Source organism: Propithecus coquereli, unplaced genomic scaffold, assembly GCF_000956105.1.
Source record: "Propithecus coquereli isolate 6110/MARCELLA unplaced genomic scaffold, Pcoq_1.0 Scaffold251, whole genome shotgun sequence".
Taxonomy (NCBI): Eukaryota; Metazoa; Chordata; class Mammalia; order Primates; family Indriidae; genus Propithecus; species Propithecus coquereli.
In genome coordinates, this window is record NW_012148075.1 from 586,546 (window position 1) to 605,745 (window position 19,200).

General features: G+C 34.8%; 1 protein-coding gene across 1 annotated transcript in view; it reads left to right on the forward strand.

Annotated features, from left to right (window-relative positions):
• Window positions 1-19,200, forward strand: part of STT3B (STT3B, subunit of the oligosaccharyltransferase complex (catalytic)) — a 114,304-nt gene that overhangs the window by 90,877 nt on the left and 4,227 nt on the right. The window contains exons 6-15 of the mRNA XM_012646881.1: window positions 885-983; window positions 2,805-2,951; window positions 3,976-4,024; window positions 5,795-5,949; window positions 7,999-8,210; window positions 10,210-10,397; window positions 11,096-11,267; window positions 11,982-12,155; window positions 15,858-15,971; window positions 18,595-18,807. Coding sequence (XP_012502335.1) covers window positions 885-983; window positions 2,805-2,951; window positions 3,976-4,024; window positions 5,795-5,949; window positions 7,999-8,210; window positions 10,210-10,397; window positions 11,096-11,267; window positions 11,982-12,155; window positions 15,858-15,971; window positions 18,595-18,807 — 1,523 coding nt within the window. The remainder of the gene's footprint in view (window positions 1-884; window positions 984-2,804; window positions 2,952-3,975; window positions 4,025-5,794; window positions 5,950-7,998; window positions 8,211-10,209; window positions 10,398-11,095; window positions 11,268-11,981; window positions 12,156-15,857; window positions 15,972-18,594; window positions 18,808-19,200) is intronic.

Genomic DNA, 19,200 nt, shown 5'->3' on the forward strand with positions numbered 1-19,200 from the left:
TATAAAAATGTACAAATAACCTTTATAAATGGAATAATTTTTACATTAACTTATTTCAGATGGGCTTTATCTTCATTTCTAATTAATTTTTAGTTACAGTGATTTCAAATACTTCCTCTCTGATCATTTGGTGTAATCGTGGTCTGTGAACATGTGACCCCAAAACAGTCTTTTACACAAATTGTAACCTCCCCAATTTGCCTATTCATTTAGATTGACATTAATTCAATTTAGATGAGAATACTTTAGTATACTCAGTGCCAAGAACAAATAGTTTTCCTTTATGAGACTCTAAATTCAGTAAATGGTCTGCTTTATGGCTTGATTTCTATGTATTTACCTCTTTAATCACAGAAAACTTGGTGGACATTTGAATTTTTTGTGTTACTCATATGTACTATACAAACAGTATCATGAGACCATAAAAAAGTATGAAGTGCTTGAGAGCTTTTGAGACAATAGCAGGTATTTATATATGCTGGTGGTATTAAGTCATTCATGTTTTGGATTAATGCCAATAGGAAATGTGTCTACTTAATTTTACATATATATATTAGGTAGCTTCTTGGGTTGTGTCAATAATTACTAATGATAGATGGAAACAAACTTGATTCCACTTGCAGGAAAGGAAAGCAGCACAAGTCTGTTATAAATATTCTACAAAATAAAGTATTTTAAACAATATTTTTAAAAGTTAACACAATATTCATAATTTATAATGTGTGGTTAACAAATACACATCAAATAAAATAACCACTTAAAGATTCAATTTTTAAAATTCAGTTAAAATTTTGCTAAAAAATTAAGATTTATCTGTGTACTTGTGCTTTTGAGTACTTCATGGTAGTAGTAAATTATCCTTGTTTCCTATTTTGTCTTTATAGCATATAGCACTTTCTACATTGTGGGTTTAATATTATCCATGCAGATACCTTTTGTGGGATTCCAGCCAATCAGAACAAGTGAACACATGGCAGCTGCAGGTATGAAGAATATATATTTTTTTCCTACTAAAGAATATGTGAATGTGTGATTAGCCAGTCTTCCAAGGGAATGACCTTTTTTTATTATTTTGGTGGTGGTGGTGGTGTTTAATTTTCAACAACCATCACCTCCAATTTAAACTGGTCACAATTATGGGAGATTTGTGAACAAAAATTTATCAGATTCTCAGTGCAAGTCCCATGACCCATAGGAAGTCCATCAGTATTTATTTTATTTGTAACATTTAAACATTGATATTATGTAAATATCAGTATACGTAACTTTCTGAGGTGGCATTCCATAGAGTTTATCATCACATTTTCAGTGGGGCTTGAACCACTCGCCAAAATATTTACAAACCACTACCTTATTGTTATATAGCACTTTAAAATCTGTGAAATGCTTTTATTTACATTTCTGATTTGATACTATCGATTTACCAAGTCATAATTTCAGGCACAGAGAAATGTATATTTAGTTTTCAGTATACAATAATGAATAGCAATGTCTATGTAGTTACACAATCACCTGACTGTATTTATGCATATGCACCTGCTACATTTCCTGAAATCTAAATCTTTGATAACACTTATTTGACCATTCTATAATGGACTTTTAAAACAACTCTTAAGATTAAATTTATTTTTAAAAATCAGTACTCCAGATGGTTGAGGGTTCTCACATCTTCTTTGTATAAAGTTTTACGTTTAGCAGTTTTGTATCATGCATGTTTTGTATATTTTGATAATTAAATACTTAATCTTATTATTGCTTTAATTTTATCTTAGCACTCATCTTTATATTTACTAATGTAGGGGAGAAAAGATTAGTATCTTTTCCTCACCTCCTATCACAAGGTTCATGGCTGAGATCCCTGTAACGGAAGACAGATTAACAAGAAGAAAGCATACAAATTAACTTAATACAAGTTTTACATGACACAGGAGCCTTTCAGAAATGAAAATCTAAAGAAATAGGGAGAACTTTTTTTTTATGCTTAGATTTGATGAAGAGAGGACAGTCATGTAGAAGTATTATTGGACAGAGGCGGGTATGATCTAATGGTGATAAACTGGGGAGAGTTTAACAAGGCCTGTTCGTTCAGATTCTTCATGGTGTCTCTGTGTCTTCATTCCTCTCCTCTGGATATAGGGGGGATCTTCTCTGGAATGAGGATCTTATAACCTACTTAGAAAAAGGTCAGAGAATTCTTTTATAGCCTACTTCAGGGGAGAACAAAGAGAAGGTCAAAGAGACCCCAGACCTTCCTGCTTCTGCTGTTTTCTCAAATGCCAAGGTGCCATATTTTGGGATAGTGTGTCCTGAACCCCAACACTAATTTAGAATCTTGCCCAAGTGTGTAATTAAGATCACATCCTATCACTCCATTATAAACAGTAACTATGTATCAGAATTCTCTTGATCTCCAAATCACTTGTCTCACTCAGCAAAGCAAATTTTAGGATTGTTTTTTAATGATGTTTTTATTCCTCCCCCCTCCCCCACCAAACGTCACTAAAATACAGGGGAAAGGGAGGAACTTAATGTGTTTAAAATGGGCTTCGGTCAAATGGGATTTTTTTTCTCGCCTGGTACACATATGGGGAGTTTGATCATTTCAAAAACTATGTAATAGAATTTGGAGGTGTATTAATTGGTTGGTTAACTGTCATTTGACAATGGAAATGTTGACTAGATGAAATAATTAGTTTTTGGTATGAATGGTATAGGCAGTATTCTAAGAAGTTCTTTGAAATGGAAGTTTTTAAATGGCCTTGGAAAAGTGCTTTGTTGATTATATGATCCTTTTCTTTAACTAGGTGTTTTTGCATTGCTGCAAGCTTATGCTTTTTTGCAGTATCTGAGAGACCGATTAACAAAACAAGAATTCCAGACCCTTTTCTTTTTGGGTGTATCACTAGCTGCAGGTGCTGTGTTCCTTAGTGTCATCTATTTGACTTATACAGGTAGGTGTCATCACCTGTAGGATATGAATCTTGCCTCTAGATTACTATTCAAAAAGGAAGTCTTTTACAAATATTTTACATATTCCATTTATCCTAGTAGGTCAGATACTATAGTTATATTCTGTATACACAATGTAAAAATAATAGTCAAAGTTTCTAAAATCTGAATAGCAATACTATAAAGTGTGATTTTTTTTAAACAGTTGACAAGTAAAGTATGTTAATTTACGTTAAACTTAAGACAAGTGTCTTAATTTTGCTACTTCAGGCTCTGATAAATCCACTTTTAAACATCCTTCTTTTGCTGGATGAATAGGGCAAAACTGTAAAAAAAAAAAAAAATTCAGACTTTCTAATATTAACCTACTATATGGTTGCCGTCTCTCACGTGCTCGCCCCCTCTTCCTCTCCACGTGGCTCCCCTTTTAAACAGTCAGCCAAATCAGTTTCTATCTACTCCTGGATTCTAAGTTACTCTCTAACTCTGACTTTACTAGTCCTTAGAAACAAGTCAAATTCTTTCTAAAGTTATTCCATCTGTCAAATGAATGTACCAGCCTAGCTCATAAAATCATGAAGGACTGACAAAAGTAAAAGGCACGAGTGTTTAAAAATCATCTTTATAATTTATCTGGTTGGATCCGGCATACTGGATCAGGTTGTTTAGATACCCCCTCCCTTTTTTTTTTCTTTTAACTGATGCAGTGTCGTTTAAAAGCCTTAGGCTTATTTTACTTGTCAACTAGAAGCTTAAGAGAGAATTAGAAAACTTTCGAGAATTTTCTCTATCAACATAAGTTGTGTTTCTCTGGAAAGGGGTTCTCGTGGATATTGTTTTTATTTGATCACTACATTATTTTATCTGACTGCCATCCATGTGAAATGGGTTCGCACCTGTAAAAGAAAACTGAAATTCTTTGAATGTTAGCTTACGTCAATCCATAATTAACAATTAATATAAAAGCAATAGAAGATTTACAAAATAAAGATGCAGAATAATTTCCTCTGTGTTTTTCCTTCCAAGGTTACATTGCACCATGGAGTGGCAGGTTTTATTCATTGTGGGATACTGGGTAAGTACGGTTATGTTAGTTGGCCTCGTATTTATTAAAATATTCTTTCCTTCGTTTTTATCTGTATTGTCAGTACTTCAGTTAGTACTTGGGCAACATTTCTAAAGTACCTAGGATATGCCATTTTAATAAATGTTGAATTCCTTATATTTTATCTTTGTTATAATACCTGTTATAAAATGTAAGTCTTATATTTCTGTTCTACGTGGGCAACTCCTTAGTTTGTCAAAATATTAAGGTAACCTTTGTGCAATTTAAAGATTGATTTTGTTTTTAGTAATGTAAAGTTTCCATCTTTTAGTAATATTTAATTTTTAATTAAGGATAGGTGCTATCTTATAAATCCGTATACCATAGATATGAAGAAAATTTAATTTTTTTCTAATATCACATGATCTAAGTTTCTTAGTTTTGCTTTGTGCGTGTGTGTGTTGTTTTTTTTTTTTTAAATCCGTGAAACACATTTGCAGCAGTCCCTAAGCTTTTTGGCACCAGGGACTAGCTTCTTGGAAGATGGGTTTTCAACGGACTGGAGCAGATGGGGTGGGGTGGGGTGGGGTGGGGTGGGGTGTCGCTGAGGGGGCTGCAGAGCTCAGGTGCCGACGGGAGGCCTGTTTCCTAACAGGCCACAGACCGGTATCTGGCTGCAGCCTGGGGGTTGGGGACCATAACATTAGAGGATATCTGTTGCATTTTTTAGAGTACTATTATAAAATCAGTTAATTTAAAAAATTGGTCTTAAATTAGACAACTAGTTCAATAAAACTTTTTGGCCCTAAAATTTTTTCCTGGACATCAGAAAATATCTGTGGTTGATACTCTGCCCTTCTCTCCTGTTCTGCTGTTCTGTCTTATTATGCCCCAGGTGGCCCAATAAAACCAATTTATTGAACAGGCATGCTTTCTGATGCCAGAAGGGCTCATGTCCAGGTCTAATTAAAGGGCATAAATAAGAAAATTATGTGTGAATGACTAGAGCTAACATTTAGACATATACTTCAAGAGTTTAGCCTATAGATCACCAGAGAATTTGAAGGAAAGCCCCAGTTGTAGACAGTTATTCTGATTAGGTTAAATTACTAGGTTACCTTATGGTCTGTTACACTTTTGCTTTCTAAACTTTGACTACTTTGGAATCTCAGGGTGTTTCAGGAATAATTCATCCTCACCTGCCTCCATGCCATGTCCTTGTCAAGCAAGGCATTGTGTAAGAAAGGTATAATTACTGAGTAAGGTATATCTGCTGCAGGTTGAGTACCCAAAATCTGAAAAGCTTTTTGAGCTCCAGTAGTGATGCTCAAAGGAAATGCTCATTGGAGCATTTCGGATTTTCAGATTAGGGTGCTGAACCAGTAAGTATAATGCAAATATTCTAAAATCCAAAATACTTGTTGTCTTGAGCATTTCAGATAAGGATGTTCAACCTGTAACGATAAGTCCAAAAGATAGTGAGGCTTGTTGATGGCAACATGGAAGATGCTGACTTAAACTGCAGAACAAATTCTTATTAGAGCAAAGATTTTTGGATTAGAAATCACAGCCAACAATTTTTGATGGGCCCTAGTAATTCTTACAGAGGACATATTCGTTTTAGTTTTATTGATGTGGACCAAACGTTTATTTTCAGTATAGCTGGTTACATCGGAATGTACATTTAAACAAGAAGGGGTGGGGAGTAGGAACCGTATCTACAGTCAAAGAAAATTTCTTCATCTAAAAGGAGCTTCTGTTTTATCACTTAATTGTAAATATTAACTTTTTTAATACCAGGTATGCAAAAATACACATTCCAATTATTGCATCAGTGTCTGAGCATCAACCTACGACTTGGGTATCTTTCTTCTTTGATCTACATATTCTTGTATGTACCTTCCCAGCAGGCCTATGGTTCTGCATTAAAAATATCAACGATGAAAGAGTATTTGGTAAGAGGTTTTTTAATGAAAACTTTGATTTGTAATAATTATTTTCCTTTTTGAGATTTTTCACTTTAAAGTTTTGTTTTTCTTTGACTCTGTATATTCAAGATAAATTTTCTCCTGTATTTTACATAGGTGTATAACCAAGAAAAATTAATTGAATTTGTATTATATATATTTTAATTATTAGCTGTTTTAATTTAGGACTGGTATATATATTTTGCATTTAATTTATTATGGTTTCTGAGAGGTTAATGTTAACATTATAGTCTGGTTGAGAATTGAAAATTATAACTTTGTTGACAATATAGTCTTAACTTTATTTTCTAATTTAGATTTGATTAAGAAGTAGTTTTCAGGGACATTCATCATCCAGGTTTCATAGCAAAGTACATTTTATGATGTATATAATGGAATAAGGATCACCTTTCAGTAAACACCCTCTTCATTGATAGATTTGTGTATGTTTCCAACTAATAAGATTTGAAATACAAAATATTTGAAAACCAAGTGTTTAGGATCTGGTATTTAAAATATAAATGGACAAAATAAACCAAAGGCTTCTACATGATATAATAGTCATCACAAGAAGTATGCTGTGGCTGTTTTGCATATGATAAAAACTGAAGCTGAGAAAAGCTTTCTTACATGCATAGGATCACACAAGCCAATAATTTATAGTACCAGCACTTGAACTTGTACAAATATGGGGCCTGTACCATGAGTGACACCTCAGGTTACTATTCCAGAGTGGAGTCAAGAGAGAATAAATAGCACCTGCATGAGTTCTTACTAAAGAATGACACACTCATTCTTCTCTAGTTTATGTAGTCTAATGGACTCTGGATACGGTCATGTTAATACTGCATCATTCAAAAAGATTTAACTTAAACATATGCCCACCTCATGACTCAACCGTCCCATTCCTATACATATATCCAAGAGAATTGAGTGCAATATATCCATCAGGGGACATGTTTAGGAATGCACATGGTAATTTTATCCATAAGAGTTCCTAAATAGAAATATTCCAAAGGTCATCAGCAGTAGAATAGATAAATAAATTTTACATATTTGTACAATGGAATAAACACAGCAATTAATAAGAGAACAGTATGGGTAAATAAAAGAAGCCAATACAAAAGAGAACACTTATATGATTCCATTTCTGTAAATTTCAAGAATAAGGAAAACTAAATATTTTAGAAGTCTTAAGTAGTAGTTACCTTTTTTATAGGGGAGCGGCCAGTTATTGAATGAGAAGAGTCATGGGGAGGTACAAAAATGTTCTATATCATTATAATGGGTGGTCATTACATAGATGTATACATATATACAAGTTCATTGAGTTATACACTTAAGAATATGGTGTGATAGATATATTTTTTAGTCAGTAAAAAAATTTTAATTAGCATCAGATGAGATAGGAGCTCAGATGACTCATCGACTTTGTAAAGTAATAGCCTTTAGCCAGAAATGGTAGAGGCTTTTCCTGTGGTTAGCATATTATCTAGAAGGCTCTGGCTATTGAAAATTTGTTTCAAATTTTTTGTAAAGTTTCTTGACAGTAACTTTACAGGTTTCTCCTTTGAGTAATAACTTATGTTCTTCTCATCCCATTCTTGCTTTAAAGCAGGCTTTATGCCAGATATTGGCAGTGGCTTTTCATAGACTTTATTTGAATCTATAAATTTGCTGTACCTAATGAGATAATACACAAAATGTTTTCATCTGTTAGCTATGGATTTTATAATATATGATGCTATTGACAAATAATGAATTAAATCTAATTCCTCATAACTATTAATATAATTAAATTATCATCTGCATTTTTCTAAACTGTTGATGTGTAGGTTTTAGTCGACACTAGTTATAACTTCTAAATATAGACTGTTAATCACTTGGTCAATATTATTAATTTAGAAATAGTTGGGTCTTTTGTGAGACATTGTGTACTACTTTTAGATTTGTTTTATGCTGTGATATTAAATATCTAGTTTAGTTTCCTGTGAACGTTTTTTTTCCGAAGTGTTATAAGAGAACTTGTCTTTGCAGTTGCTCTGTATGCAATCAGCGCTGTCTACTTTGCTGGAGTGATGGTGCGGCTGATGTTAACTTTGACTCCAGTTGTCTGTATGCTGTCTGCAATTGCCTTCTCAAATGTTTTTGAGCACTATTTGGGGGATGACATGAAAAGGGAAAATCCACCTGTGGAGGACAGCAGTGATGAGGATGACAAAAGAAACCCAGGAAATTTGTATGATAAGGTGGGGAATTTAAGGCCTTCAAAAATTTTTTGTGCTTTACTTAATTTTTCCACCACAGTAAGAATTTTTCATATTAAGAAATGTAATTAACTGAGGATTTAGACAAACTGTGGCATTTCTAGTTGATCTCCACTGTTTGCCTCAAAATTTTAATCCTGATTGGTCTTTTAGCTTAAAGTAAGAAAATGGAATGTAATCAGAGAGGGAATTCTTATTTCTTTTTTGTTTTTTTGTTGTCTAAATACTTAAGGCTTATTAAAATACCCTCTCATTTTTGAGAGCAGAAACTCAATACTCTAGTAAATTACTTAAGATTTGGCGCTGTAAATCCCTTGAAACCATGTGGACTAGTGCTTATCAGGGTCCATTATTCAGTGTAAACTTTTTAAATACTTGAAAGATGTTTGAAAATGGTACTTGGTTAATTGAATAGTAAAGGGAATAAAGTACCACTTGAAAAAAGCCTGCAAAAGGTAACTGGCTGCTACAATGTAATTGATTTTTAAGCTATAGTCTCTTGGTTGGCATAAGTGTGAAAGCACTTGTCTTGGTTTGCTACTTGAATATGTACCAATAAACAATGAAACTTCCTAACGTAGTTACTAACTTATAAATTCTTTCTTTCTTTACTATAAGATCAATATAATTCATAAAGATTTATGTTAATAAAACACATACCTGCTTTTGTGTTTGTTGTTATATTTTGGTTTTTGTTATTACTTTGTGGTTTCTTAACTAGCCTTGTAATTTAGAACTTGTGACTTCTGTTAGTTCTTCTGGTTTTTGGTGGAGTTTTTTGTATCTTTAAGGTAATCTTACTTTTAACAAGTCTGTTGGCTTTAGAGTTGGAAATTGGAAGACAGATTCTTTTAATGTAGCTTTTTTCCTGTACTAAAAGTTCTACATGGTCTGGACTATAGTTGGACATTGCCATTTGCAGGATGCACAATCAAGATTTTATAAGGATTTATATATTAGGATTTTATATCTCCAGAAAGAGACCATTTAGTTATCTCCCTTTTTTCTGTTTATTTTTTGTTTTTTTGTTTTTCCCAAGAGAAGAGAGTGTCTTGCTATGTTGCCCAGGCTGGTCTGGAACTCCTGGCCTCAGGCCATCCTCCCACCTCAGCTTCCCAAGTGGCTGGGATTACAGGCATGCAACACTGTGCCCAGCTCCTCCTTTGTATTTAATTAAAACATAAGAACAACTGGGTTTCCAAGCAGCTTCTTACTGGAGATATTATTTTGATCTCTGAGCAGCTCCTGGATTTGGTATATTCCCAGGAAAACTTATGATTTTCATTTGACTTGAGAATCTACTTTGATTTTTAGAAAAACATTTCATTACCCACAGACGGATATCTGATGTTTATACATTTTCCAAGTCATAGAGTTAAATTGATAAATTAACATTCTCCAAACTTTTTCCCTTAATGCAGCAGTCCCAACCTTTTTGTCATTGGCGGTGGGAGAGGGAGGTTTTGGGATGATTCAAGTGCATTATATTTATTGTGCACTTTATTTCTATTATTACATTGTCACTTGCCACTCACTGATACGGTTTTAATATGAGTCTGCAAGCAATTGACTTATTACGGTCTCTGTGCCGTCAAACCTCTCTGCTAATGATAATCTGTGTTTGTAGCCACTCTCCAGCACTAGCATCACCGCCTCAGCTCCACCTCAGATCATCAGGCATTAAATTCTCGGAAGGATCGTGCAACATAGATCCGTCGCGTGCGCAGCTTACAGTAGGGTTTGTGCTCCTGTCACAGTGTAATACCGATGCTAATCTGACAGGAGGCAGAGCTCAGGCAGGGATACAAGCAATGGGGAGTGGCTATAAATACAAATGAAGCTTCGCTTGCTTACCTGCAGCCCCATTCCTAACAGGCCACAGACGTGGTACTGGTCCGGGGATTGGGGACCACAGCCTTAATGTATCTTGATGAAGCAAATCAAATGGCAGATTTGTCTGACCAGTTTTTTGAACCTTCAGGCAGGTAAAGTGAGGAAACATGTAACTGAACAGGAAAAAACTGAAGAGGGATTAGGTCCAAATATAAAAAGCATTGTCACCATGTTGATGCTGATGCTATTGATGATGTTTGCAGTCCACTGTACCTGGGTCACAAGCAATGCCTACTCCAGCCCAAGTGTGGTCCTGGCCTCTTACAATCACGATGGGTAAGAAAATAATTTGGCTACAAAAGGATTTTATACCTATACTTTTTTTCTTTCTCTGAAAAGATAGAATGTTTTTTGTGAGGCTCCGCATTTGAATCTACCTCGGGTTTTTTTGGACTCTTCCCCCACCTTTGATGGATGGATAGCAATTATTGTATTTCATGCTCTTTTCCAAAATTTTTCTGCATGCGTAATCATATACATTAGTTCTTCTCAACATGTGGTCTTTGAACACACAGCATCATTATTATCATGAAACTTGTGGAAAATACAAGTTCTTGACCCCACTCTGAGCTTACTGAATCAGAAACCTGAGGATGGGACCCAGTAATCAGTGGTTTTAACAGGCCCAGGTGATTCCAGTGCAGCTAAAATTTAAGAACCACTGATTTATATTAATATATTGCCTTGACTCTCAAATTCTGCTTCACTTGAGAGCTTATTTGACTTGCACAGTATAGACCCTACCCCAGAACTACTGAATCAGAATCCGCTTTTTTGTAAGATATGAAGGTGATTTGTATGCATATTAGTTTGAGAAGGGCTAGTCTAATTTTTCATTGTTTTATCTATAGAGGCTTTTAACTACCATATTTAAAATGTGAAATTATTTAGCAGTTTATTACCTCAAGATTTTAAGTTACCCTCTTCACATTTGTAATTTCTCATTTAAGAGAATATTGTGCCATTCTTTTCAGCACCAGGAATATCTTAGATGATTTTAGAGAAGCTTACTTTTGGCTAAGGCAAAATACAGATGAACATGCCCGAGTGATGTCTTGGTGGGATTATGGCTATCAGATAGCTGGAATGGCTAATAGAACTACTTTGGTGGATAATAATACCTGGAATAACAGCCACATAGCACTGGTAAGTACTTGATTAAAAGTAAATATTTACTACTTAGCAATCAGACTTTACTTGTGACTAAATAGGAAAAATGTGGGTGAAAACTACTCTCTGCTGAATTATCAAAATACTTCTTTACACATGCATTCAATAAAGTGAGTTCAAGATATGCTTATTTATTTTGTTTTTAAGAATGGTATTTCCCTATTTAAGTATCATTCAGAATTGTAGGCTGATTTCTGGTAGATTTCATGATATATTTAACTTACTGGAGAATTAGGCAAAATCTGAAACTTTTGAAATATTTGGCTTACATTTTTCATTTTATAAACTAAGAAAATAATTTGCAAATATGTAAAATAAATGCACTGTATTCTATGGATATGCAAATTATGTTCCTCTGTTAGTGTTGTAGCTAATCATCAGATGTCTGCTAGACTGGAGAGAAAAAATGTATGTGTTAGCAAGGTCACGGGCCAGAACTTAATTATTAGCAAAATACTAGAACATGTATTCTGATTTTGACATTTGAACTATAAATTGGTTATATAGTAGATAAGATGTTCATAAAGCTCAATAAATTTGTTGGATTCGTAGGAAATCGTTTTTACAAAAAAGAATTCCGTGTAAATCAAACTCTTGAGATGAATTCCATCTTGAAGTAAAAATGTACATTCATTTTTATTAATATATTATAGGAATAAGTACAAACATTCTCATTTTTTTATTTTATAGGTGGGAAAAGCTATGTCTTCTAATGAAACAGCAGCCTATAAAATCATGAGGACTCTGGACGTAGATTATGTTTTGGTTATTTTTGGAGGTGTTATTGGCTACTCTGGTGATGACATCAACAAGTTTCTCTGGATGGTTAGGATAGCTGAAGGGGAACATCCAAAAGACATTCGGGTAAGAAACTCAATAATTCCAGGTGTGTGAAAGATAATTCATGGTGTCCAAGTAATTCTCTTATCTTGCTAATTGCATTGTATTTGTTTTCATCATCCTATCCCCAAATTAGGTTCTTACTCTGACTTTACTCTAGGTTAGTATGAAATGTCCGATTTCCTTAAGTACTGTTTGACAGTTGATATCTTTGACATTTCATTTTGACACATCTTGTTTTATTGTGAATGTACATCCTCATTCTTTCAACCGCATGGTTTGGCTTGTGATTATTTGTCAAATTTTTTTTTAGAGCAATTTTTGTGAAACCATGGATGAGTCAAAAATTCATGTTATTTTCAAATATGAGATCCATCGCGAGACAAGTGCTGCAAAGACAGCTTGAAACAGCAACTAAGTGTTTGAGAAGGATGTGGCTAATGATTGAGAAGTTCCATTCTGGTGATTTTAATGAGCCACATGGGTGACCTGAGACCAAGGTGGATAATGATGAGCTGAAAGCTGTACTGGAAGTGAATCCATCTCAGCCTACACATGAATTAGCAGTAAGGTTTGACTTTACAATTCCAGCAATATTGGACCATTTGAAATGGGCAAGGTAAAGAAGGTGGATAGATGGGTACCTCATGAATTAAACAAGCATTGGAAGAGAAATTATCTCAAAGCTTGCCTTTCTTTGCTGTCATGACATAAAGGCGAACATTTCTATACCGTATTGTTATGTACGATGAAAAATGGATTCTTTTTGACAATCGCAAGTGTTCAGCACAATGGTTGGATAAAGACAAAGTGCTAAAACACAGTTCAAAAGCAAATATTCTTCAAAAAACAGTAATGGTGTCTGTTTGGTGGTCCAGCACTGATATTATCCACTGCAGCTTCATGAAACCCGGTCAGCTCATGACAGTGGATGTCTACTGCCACCACTTGGATGAAATGATGACGTCGTTTGCCATTAAGCAGCCGAGATTGGTCAATAGAGATGGGCCAGTAGTCTTGCAAGACCACATGTTGCAAAAAACAACACTGTTCAAACTACAGCAGCTGGACTTGGAAACTCTCTGTCATCCAACGTGTTCACCAGAGCTTGCACCAACTGACTACCACTTCTTCCAGGCTTTGGACCGCTTCTTGCAAGGAAAAATATTCAGTCTTCAACAAGCTGTGGAAAACGCCTTTGGTGATTTCATCACCATTTGTTCTCAGGCTACCGTTAAGATGGCAAAACTGTATGGATAGCTTAGGTGCATACTTTGATTAATTGTACTGCTTCCTGTTTGAAATATAATAAGCTGAACTTCTGATTCGAAATCGGACATTTCATATTTAATGATCTAATACCTGTTAAAGATGCTAGAAGAGTTTCCTGGATTTAAAACTTCAGAAGCTCAGACCTGGTACTTCCATTCTCCCCTGTGAAGCAATCCCGTGGCAAAACTTCTTGCTTTATACTTTTTCATATCCCTTCACTTCAGCTCTTTCTTTCCATTTCCATTGCTTCCACCCTAGTACTGATCCTTATGCTGGTAAACCTGAAATAGGACAATAATCTTGAAATTGTTATCTTTGCCTTGGTCTTGTTTCCTCTCTGAGGGCAATATGAAATTGATCATGTCACTTTTCAGCTTAAGAAACTTCAGTCAATTGTAGGAAAAGGCCTTGAAAACAGGCATGAGTTAGAACTAAAACTCTGTCAACTTGGTACTATGCATAAGTTACTTTTGGTCAGTCAGGATATATGCTTTGAGCACTAGGTATTGTTCCAGAATCTGTAGTTATAATGGTGATCAAGGCAGACTAGGTAATCACTAAGGTAGATGCCTAGAATAACTAATTCATAATACTGTTATAAGAATTTGTAGTAATGTAGATGAAGTTTCAGCCTAGTGACCGGTACAAAATAGATAACCTCTGGGATGAAGCATTGGTATAAAGTCCAAACTCCTTACCTTGGAATGCAAGCACCTTTATATTTTGCCTTCCTTTGATGGTTGGTTGTACCTCTTGTCAACTTTTTTCCACTCACCCGATCTACTCTATCCCCAGAAAACTGGCCTGTGATTTCTTTTCTTGGCTTACCTGACACATATGTTTTTACTATTCCCTTTCTTGGAATACCTTCCCTACCCCAGACTTGTTCCCTCTCCAGAAGCCCTTTCCTCATATACCCATGTCCTGTAACATTATCAAATCACTTAGCCATGATTTGTAGTTAGATTCTGTCTTCTCTCTCCCACTAAGTTGCAAACTCCTAGAGGTTGGGCATCCAGCATTGTGCTTTACGTGATTAAGACACAAAAGATAAGAATAATTTGCCACTGATCCAGAATAAAAGGCTCTTTGGGAGAAAATGTGTGCACATGTGTGTCATTTGACAGGGATGAAGTAGAGGAAAGCCTCAGATTTCCTGGTCAGATGTAAATGCTGTAACATTTCCTCTTAACTGTGTATTAATAAACATTATTTCCTTGTATTAATTTTCTGAAACTTAATGCTCCCAGCATGTGATTTTCATTTGTGGATTTGCTTTAGCAGTGTTTAAAATGTGACATGTGATAGATCACTGTTTTCAAATATGTATTGAGCGTTTGTATATATATATAGAAATCCTAAATTTCTGTGCATTTTGAATTTATTATTTTTAAGCTTTGTGAATAAATATATTTATGTGGTTGAAAAATAAAGTATAAGAGGACATATAATAAAATTTACCCCCAAATAGAAAAAAAGTTGTTCCATAGTTAATAACAATGTACTATGTACTTGTAAATTACAAAGAGTAGATTTTTAAGTGTTCTCATTATCACAAGAAAATGAGTGTGGTAATGCATGTTAATTAGCCTGATTTAGCCATTCCACAATGCATACATATTTTAAAGCATGTACACCAAAAGTACATATAGATTTGTCAGTTAAAAAAATAGAAAAAGTCCCTGGTAGTCACAATTATTATTTTCTTGTGATTCTAATTCCAGCAAGGTATACACCCTGTTCACTTCACAATATATCTTGGCAATCTTTCCATATTAGAATATGGAGAGCTTCTTCATTCCTTTTTTAACATATGCACAGTGTGTTCCATTTTTTATGTGTGTGTACCATGATTTATTTAACCTATATCCCTATTAATGGGCATATAGGTGGTTTCCAGTTTTTTAGTCTTATAAACAATGATGTAGTAAATCACTATCTGCATTCATTATTTTGCCTATATGCAAGTATCTTTGTAGGATTAATTCCTAGACAAGGAATTTCTGGGTTCAAAATTATGTATTTTTTTAATCTGGAGTGCCAAATCGTCCTTGTAGAGGTTAATTTACAAGCTAACCCAGTAAAAATTACTACAGGAGTCTTCCAAATATTCTCTTCCTCCACTAAAGCTGATTTCAGAGTTCATGTGTAAAAACTTAGGACTAACATTGAGAAAAACTCTGAAAATGAGTAATGGGATGAGGATAGGATGGTTGGAGATAGCCAGCCCTACCTGGTATTAAACCATGATGTTGGTACCATTCTCTTTAAATTATTAAGGCTTTATAACATGGTTTAAAATCTGATGGGATTAATTTTTTTGAGAGGTAACTGAATATGGCTTTATGAAAATACCTCAAAAGCTGGTTCTTATGGGGAAATGAAAAGGGGAAACTATAGCTTTGAATGTGTTAAACTGAACTGACATAGAAACTTCTGGTTTCTTTCTTGTAGGAAAGTGACTATTTTACCCCACAGGGAGAATTCCGTGTAGACAAAGCAGGATCTCCCACTTTGTTGAATTGCCTTATGTATAAAATGTCATACTACAGATTTGGAGAAATGCAGGTTAGTTAAATAAGTTTTTCTATAATCTTTATTCAAAAAAATATTTTAAAAATAAGTTTTGTTTGCCTCTAGAAAACAGGATAATGATATTTTGATTGAGCTGTGTAGAGAAATTTGCTTATCTAGAGTTTTTTTTTCCACTGAATTTAGATTTCTGAAACTTCGTGAGAAATTAGGATAAAAAATTTAGATCAAGGACTTCTTTCCAAAATATTTATTAACACTAGGCTCAAATCCAACCTTTGCTTGCCATCCCACCTTTTGACCTCATGCTTTTGGAAGGCATTTTTCTCTCGGGGAGCGATGCCAGCTAGGAGGAAACAGTGTGGTCTTAGGTAGGTCACTTTGCCACTTGGTGGGGAAAGCTTATAATAAAGAGTTGAATTATATAGTCATTCAGATGCTCACTCTGTCTCTGCTCTCCATTACCACAGATAGCTAGAACTACCTGGGTCAGAGTTTTCTAGTAAATTAGAAGGATGTGGTAGAAAACCTTAAGTGTCTGCAAAGTGAGTAAATGTGCAAAGAGATATTGTGGCAGAAAGAAGGAACAATGGACTTGATGTCATAACACCAGTGTTGTAGATCAGGCTCTGTCAAGTCATGTAACCCTCAGACAATTTTTGTCCTCCCTGAACTCTAGCTGGTTCTTTTCTTCTCTGTAAATAATAGGTGTTGGACTGGTGACTTGATTCTTTAAGGAAACCAGAATATGTCACCCAAAAAATGCCTCTTTGACATAAAAATTTTTGAGCTGAAGGCAATTTAGAAGCAGCAAATGGAGGAAAAGCTCTCTCTGCCATATGACGTCTTTTCTGTCTAAAGACCAGACATAAATTCTCCTTTACTGGAGACAACCATATACTCTTAGCAGCCCAGAGAGGGCACCAGAGGAATCTGCAAAAAAACCTTACTCTATTAGTTTCTCCCATATATTTACCTTTCTACACTTTCCCACCTTGAAGGCCTAAAACTTCATTTTGTCCTGTCGTTTCTCCACAAATTTATTATTCTTTGTTGAACATGTTATATAAGCCAAAGTTCTAAGTCCCTGCTTTGAGTTACTTTTCATGAGGTTTCCCCTGTGTGATGTGCAGTGCACGTGTCCATAAATTTGTTTTTCTCTTGTTAATCTGTGCTTTGTGTCAAAGGTCTATCCTAAGTTATTACCTTCATACTAAGGTACCATATTGCTTGCTGGTTAAGAAAGTAGAGGAAAATTTTCTTATTTAATCACCAGTAATCAAGATAACTATTCAAACTGAAGGGCGTCTGTTTGGGCCCTTAATTTGTGAAACAAATTTTATCTTTTTATAAAATACAATCATGGCTGGTGTAGGCTAGAACACTCCATTGGTTTTCAGAAGAGTTTGCACATCACTCTGTTCCTGCTTATTGTGTTGCTTCAAGGTAGATTTGCACAATCAGGCATTCGTTTCCTCATTATTCACCTGAAATTACTCTGCAGCTGGCTTTAAAAAAAAAAAGGGAGCTGATAATCTAGATTTAGGTTTTTGAGTTTGGGTTTCTTTTGAAGGCCACTGCCTGGTCTCTAAACTCATACTAGGAAAGAAGCACTAACCATAATAATTAGTTACCCGAGAAAATGGGTTTTCTAGGGGTAAATAGTTTCTCTGCTCACTAATGATAGCATCAAAGGACCTTTTTTCCCCTGTCTTTTAAGTTTATTGATAAGTTTTAAACCATATTTCTAGCTTGCATTCATTCTGATGCCTGCCTTAGTCAAGAATAATACATGGTTAAAACATGAAGTATAACTTTTTACTGTTGTGTAAATAAGCAAGAACAAGTTATTCACTCTTTGGATTAGAGTTTATTTTTAAAGTTGCCCTTCCTTCCCTATTTTTTCTGTTTATTCCTCATAAATCTTTCTTCCTTGGTTTGGTTTTTTTAGCCTCCTTTGTAGTTGCCACTTTCAAGATGTAGTATCACTGCTTACTTGTGCATTTATTTAACAAATAACACTCAGAAGGTAAAACTACACTATGAATAAGATAAAATCATCATGCAGCTTACATCCTAGTGGAAGATGCAAATAATTTTAAAAATAAATAAAAATGTTAGTAATGTATGATATAGAGTAAAATTTGAACAAGTTTCTGTGAGGAACAATGGAGGAAACTTATCAACCACCAATCTCAGAAAATATTTTCCTGAAAAGATGGTATTTGGACTGAGCCTAAAGGATAGAAAGGAGGCAGCCATGCAAAAGAACTGAATGAAGAACATGTCAGGCAGAAAGACTAGATATAGTGGAAGGCCCTGAGACAGAAAAGAAACCCTTTCTGTGTTACTTCTCTGTACCTATAAAAAGGTCTCTGATGGGTTTCCTTTTGATGATTTGGTTTTTTTATGCCTGTAGGCTACTCATCCAGTCTGAGGATTCGATGGAATTCTTACTCTGATGTATTTAGTTTCTCTCTTCTTGATTTCTTCCTATCTAGTTAGCAGTGTGTGAGAACTATTGAGATACGGTACTCGATTCTGTTTTCCTAGTTCAAAGGGAGAGGGTATTACTCTAACAATAATAATATTTACTGTCTTCTAAACAGTCAGTGTTTTCCAATATGGTTAACATCCAATACTGATGTCACTTTTGCAGCTGGATTTTCGTACACCCCCAGGTTTTGACCGAACGCGTAATGCTGAGATTGGAAACAAGGACATTAAATTCAAGCATTTGGAGGAAGCCTTTACCTCAGAGCACTGGCTTGTCAGGATATATAAAGTTAAAGCACCTGATAACAGGGAGACACTAGATCATAAACCTCGAGTCACCAACATTTTCCCAAAACAGAAGTATTTGTCAAAGAAGGTGGGTGCCAAGTGAAATCATTTCTATAAAAGGGTAACTTAAGGTTGGTTTGTATGAAAAAGAATTACTGAAAACTGCAATAAATTTTCATTTGCCATATTTGTAAAGACTGGCTTATATGCAAAGTAAGTATCAGGCTAGCCTGCTAGGAGCATTCCCCTCAAACTGAGTACTTCAGGTATCTCAAGCAGCAACCTTTTCTGAATAGCATGGTGATTATTAGTGAACCATGCTGGGATTTTCCAGAGGCATTCTGGCTTTAGTTTGTGCCATTCCCATTAGTAAGACTTATTTATGAAGTAAGATATATCTGTGGCCATCACTTTCCAGACCTGTGTGAAAGTAAAATTGCCAAATGCTCAAGTAATAAAATGCGGTAAGTTCTTCATCTTT